Source organism: Peromyscus maniculatus, chromosome 12, assembly GCF_049852395.1.
Source record: "Peromyscus maniculatus bairdii isolate BWxNUB_F1_BW_parent chromosome 12, HU_Pman_BW_mat_3.1, whole genome shotgun sequence".
NCBI classification, from domain to species: domain Eukaryota; kingdom Metazoa; phylum Chordata; class Mammalia; order Rodentia; family Cricetidae; genus Peromyscus; species Peromyscus maniculatus.
The window spans coordinates 78400558-78404309 of NC_134863.1; the positions used below are offsets into that span (position 1 = coordinate 78400558).

Genomic DNA, 3752 nt, shown 5'->3' on the forward strand with positions numbered 1-3752 from the left:
AGTACTACCAAACAGACATAAAAAGAGAGAGTGCTATTTCAATGATTGTCATAGAGACACAGTAAAGTTCCATAAGTATTAAATAAACTAAATACAGAATAAGACAAGAGTCGTGAAAACAGTACCAGAATTTCATGTGAAAGCCTCATGATTTGACCATGGGATCCTGACATAGGAGCACAATTATCTCAGTTATGCTGATTTGTTTGTCCAGTAAACTATGACATGCTGGTATTTTCTGAAGCACGGTGGAAATATGTGTGATGCTGCAATGCCTGTGGTTTTCCCCAACAACAACCCAGGTGTATAAAAGGCCCTTGACAGACAGTGACAGCCAGACTCAAGAAACCTACTGCTGATCATAAGCTAAACAGTCCTCTTCTGGCACCATGTGTTACTACGGCAGCTACTATGGAGGCCTGGGCTATGGCTATGGTGGCCTAGGCAGTGGTTATGGCTGTGGCTATGGTGGCTATGGTGGTTATGGTGGCTATGGTGGCTATGGTGGCTATGGTTATGGCTGCTGCCGCCCACTGTGCTGTAGAAGGTACTGGTCTTATGGCTTCTACTGAAGAGATTCTGCAGTGGCCCAGGTTTCCTACCTGGAAGTGCTTCTGAGTATTTCTAAGACACTTCAAAGTATATTGAAAAAAATTCTACCTTTCTACTAAAATATCTGAAAAAATAATTTAAGCACTACATGACCACCTAATTATTCACCTTCAATTAGACTGTGACTATGTTTTATGTTATCTTCATCATGCTCTGTAAAATGTTTTCAAGTTTGACTCTCAACTTTTGTGTAAAAACTATACGTATTATCAAATAATTGAATGATTAAACTGTTCAACTCAATTTCTGTATGCTTTGTGTGTGCATTTGTATCTTTTTGGTCTCATTTGGGGATGGTTGTGGAAAAGCTGGAGGGGAGTGAAGGAGAGAAAAATGGAGAGAGAGAGAGAAGAAAAAAGAAGGTAAATAAGGATGGAGGAGAAGACATTAGAGAGAGAGAAAAACATATCATTCAGCAGCCATCTATGGATGGAGATTTGTTTGTTTATATAACTCCACTATTGTAAAATATGTGACAATAATATTGGTCATGTGCACATTTCTTAAAAATCCAGTGATTTTTTTTATCTAACTACAACAGCAGTAATGTGACTTCTAGTTTCTCTGTCACTTCCCTCTATGTTTGCAAGCATGCCACATGCTATTTTCTGTCATGGCTGCACCAAGTTACATTCCCAACAAAGGAGAAGCGTTCCCTTTTATCCACATGCTCTATAACATTCATCTTTATATTTTGAAATATTAATTACCTAGAAGTTGTAGGGTGTAATCATATCTTGATCTTGATTTGCATCTCTGCACTATTAGTTAAGTAGAACAATTGTCCATTTGTCCATCTGTATCTTTTCCTTGAAAAATACCTGTTCTAGTTTTTTGCTCATTTTAGCATCTGTTTATACTATTTTGGCTATTCAGCTTAGCTGTGTGCACCCCCCCCCCAAATTTGTGTGTATTAATCCCCTGCCTGATGTACTTATTTCCTTCATTTGTGTGGTGCATCTTTTTATATAGTTGAATGTTTTGTTATTCAGAACTTCCTTAGTTGGATATCTGAAAAGTTATCTATTTTCATATTTTTATTGTTATCTTTATGTTTGTGACATCTACGATTTATTTATTTATTTATTTATTTATTTTTTTTTTATTTTTATTTTTCGAGACAAGGTTTCTCTGAGTAGCTTTGCGCCTTTTCCTGGAACTCATTTGGTAGTCCAGGCTGGCCTCGAACTCACAGAGATCCGCCTGCCTCAGCCTCCCGAGTGCTGGGATTAAAGGCGTGCGCCACCACCGCCCGGCTCTACGATTTATTTATATGTGTTCATATATATGTGTATGTGTGCAGGAGCATGTTTATTAGTGTGGCCATGTGGGGAGGTTCCCAAATGGGGTCTTTTCTCTTCCTCAGCTGTTCTCCACATTACATATTGAGGTAGAGTCATTAGATTAGTAGCTGACATTCTTGTTAGTCTGACTCTCTGGCTTATTTTACTTGATCTCCCAGATTTATGAGTGGACTTACACATTCAACTAGCCTTTTAGTAGTCTATTTGGGGTTCACAATATTGTTTCTGGTCATTTTATTGAATTATAATTCTTCCCTCTCCACACTGCCTTTCCCTACACCTCCTCTACTTTCATGTTCTATGTGTAACATTTTGACTGTCTTGTTTTCATGCTCCATTGATATTTTCTCATGGTATCTTTCTAGTTTTATGAACTATTATGAAAACGTGCACACACACGTACACTAACAAACATACACATACACACCTGCTCACACATACTTGCACACACACACACACCTCAACACACACACACATGCAAATGCACTCACATACATAATTCAAATGTTGATTCTATGTATGACTTAAGCCTTATAGCATTTGTCTTTTTTATTTTTAGTGTAAAAATGCTTTTAATTTGAGTTTTGTATTATGTGAAAATTGATTACAATGCATTTTGAACATATTCATCTCCTCAACTCTTCCCTTTACCATCCATCTTTGTCAAAGTTCTATTCCTGTGAAGATAACACCATGGCCACAATAATTCTTATATTTTTGGTTGTGAGCTCGGCCTTTAATGGCTGAACCATCTCTTCAGTCAGACCACATTAATTTTTAGAAAAGAGAGCATTTATTTGGGACTTGTGTGAACTTTCAGAAATTTATTCCTTTTTCATCATGAGGGAAATATGGTGGCACACAGGCAGGTATGGTGATGGAGAAGTAGCTGAGAGTTCTTCATCTGGACCTGCAGGCGGCAAGAGAAGGAGACTCTGGGCTGAGCACACACTATTGAAACCTCAATGCCCACTCCATGATACACTTCCTCTAACAAAGCTGCACCTTCCAATTCTTTCAAATAATGCCAGTCCCTAGTGACCAAGTATTGAAATTCATGAGCCTATGGAGGCTATTCTCACTCAAACCATCAGGTTCCACTCCCTGGCCCCCACAGGGTTATACTAAATCATAACACAAAATGCATTTAGTCCAACTTCTAAAGTCCCTATAGTTTATCATAATCTCAATCTCTTAACTGTAACCCCTTTAAAGTCAAAAAGCAGATTCATCCCCGGTACATGGGCAGGCTTTTGGGAGCCTGGTGCCTGTGGTGTGACACCTTGTGCAGCCTTGGTGCAGTGGGAAGGGTCTTGGACCTGCCTCTGATCAGTGTGTCTGTCTCTGCTGACTCCTCATGGGAGACCTTGATTTGGGAATGTAGGGATGTGGGGTGGCTTGGGAGGGAGGTCTGGAGGGTAGGAAGAGAGAGGAGGGAGGAAGGGGATCTGTGGGTGGTATATAGAGTGAGTAGAAAATTTCTTAATAAAGAAAATGAAAAAAAAAGCAGATCACATATTTCTAGCATCCAATTGCACAGAATATATATTACCATTTCTAAGGGAGAAAGGGAGGCATAGTGAGGAAATACTGGACCAAAGTAAGTCCAAAAGCCAGATGTAAATAATGGACCAAAGCAAGTCCAAAAGCCAGATGTACAAATCCCAGACTCTGCATCCTCATGTTGGAGGAAAATGACCTCCACAGATCTTCATCTCCTTTCAGCTTTGTTGACTTCAACACACTTCTATTTCTTTGGCTGGTTCTATACACAGTCTTCAGCTTTCCTTGGCAGTAATCTGACAACTTTGTCATCTCCAACATCTTAGGGTCTCC

At 39.3% G+C, this 3752-nt stretch overlaps 1 protein-coding gene across 1 annotated transcript; it reads left to right on the top strand.

Moving 5' to 3' along the window:
- Window positions 1-389: 389 nt before the first annotated feature.
- LOC102910486 (keratin-associated protein 20-2-like) lies at window positions 390-572 on the top strand. Its single transcript, XM_006987902.2, has one exon. The coding sequence runs from the start codon at window positions 390-392 to the stop codon at window positions 570-572; it is 183 nt and encodes a 60-aa protein (XP_006987964.2).
- The last annotated feature ends 3180 nt before the right edge of the window (window positions 573-3752 follow it).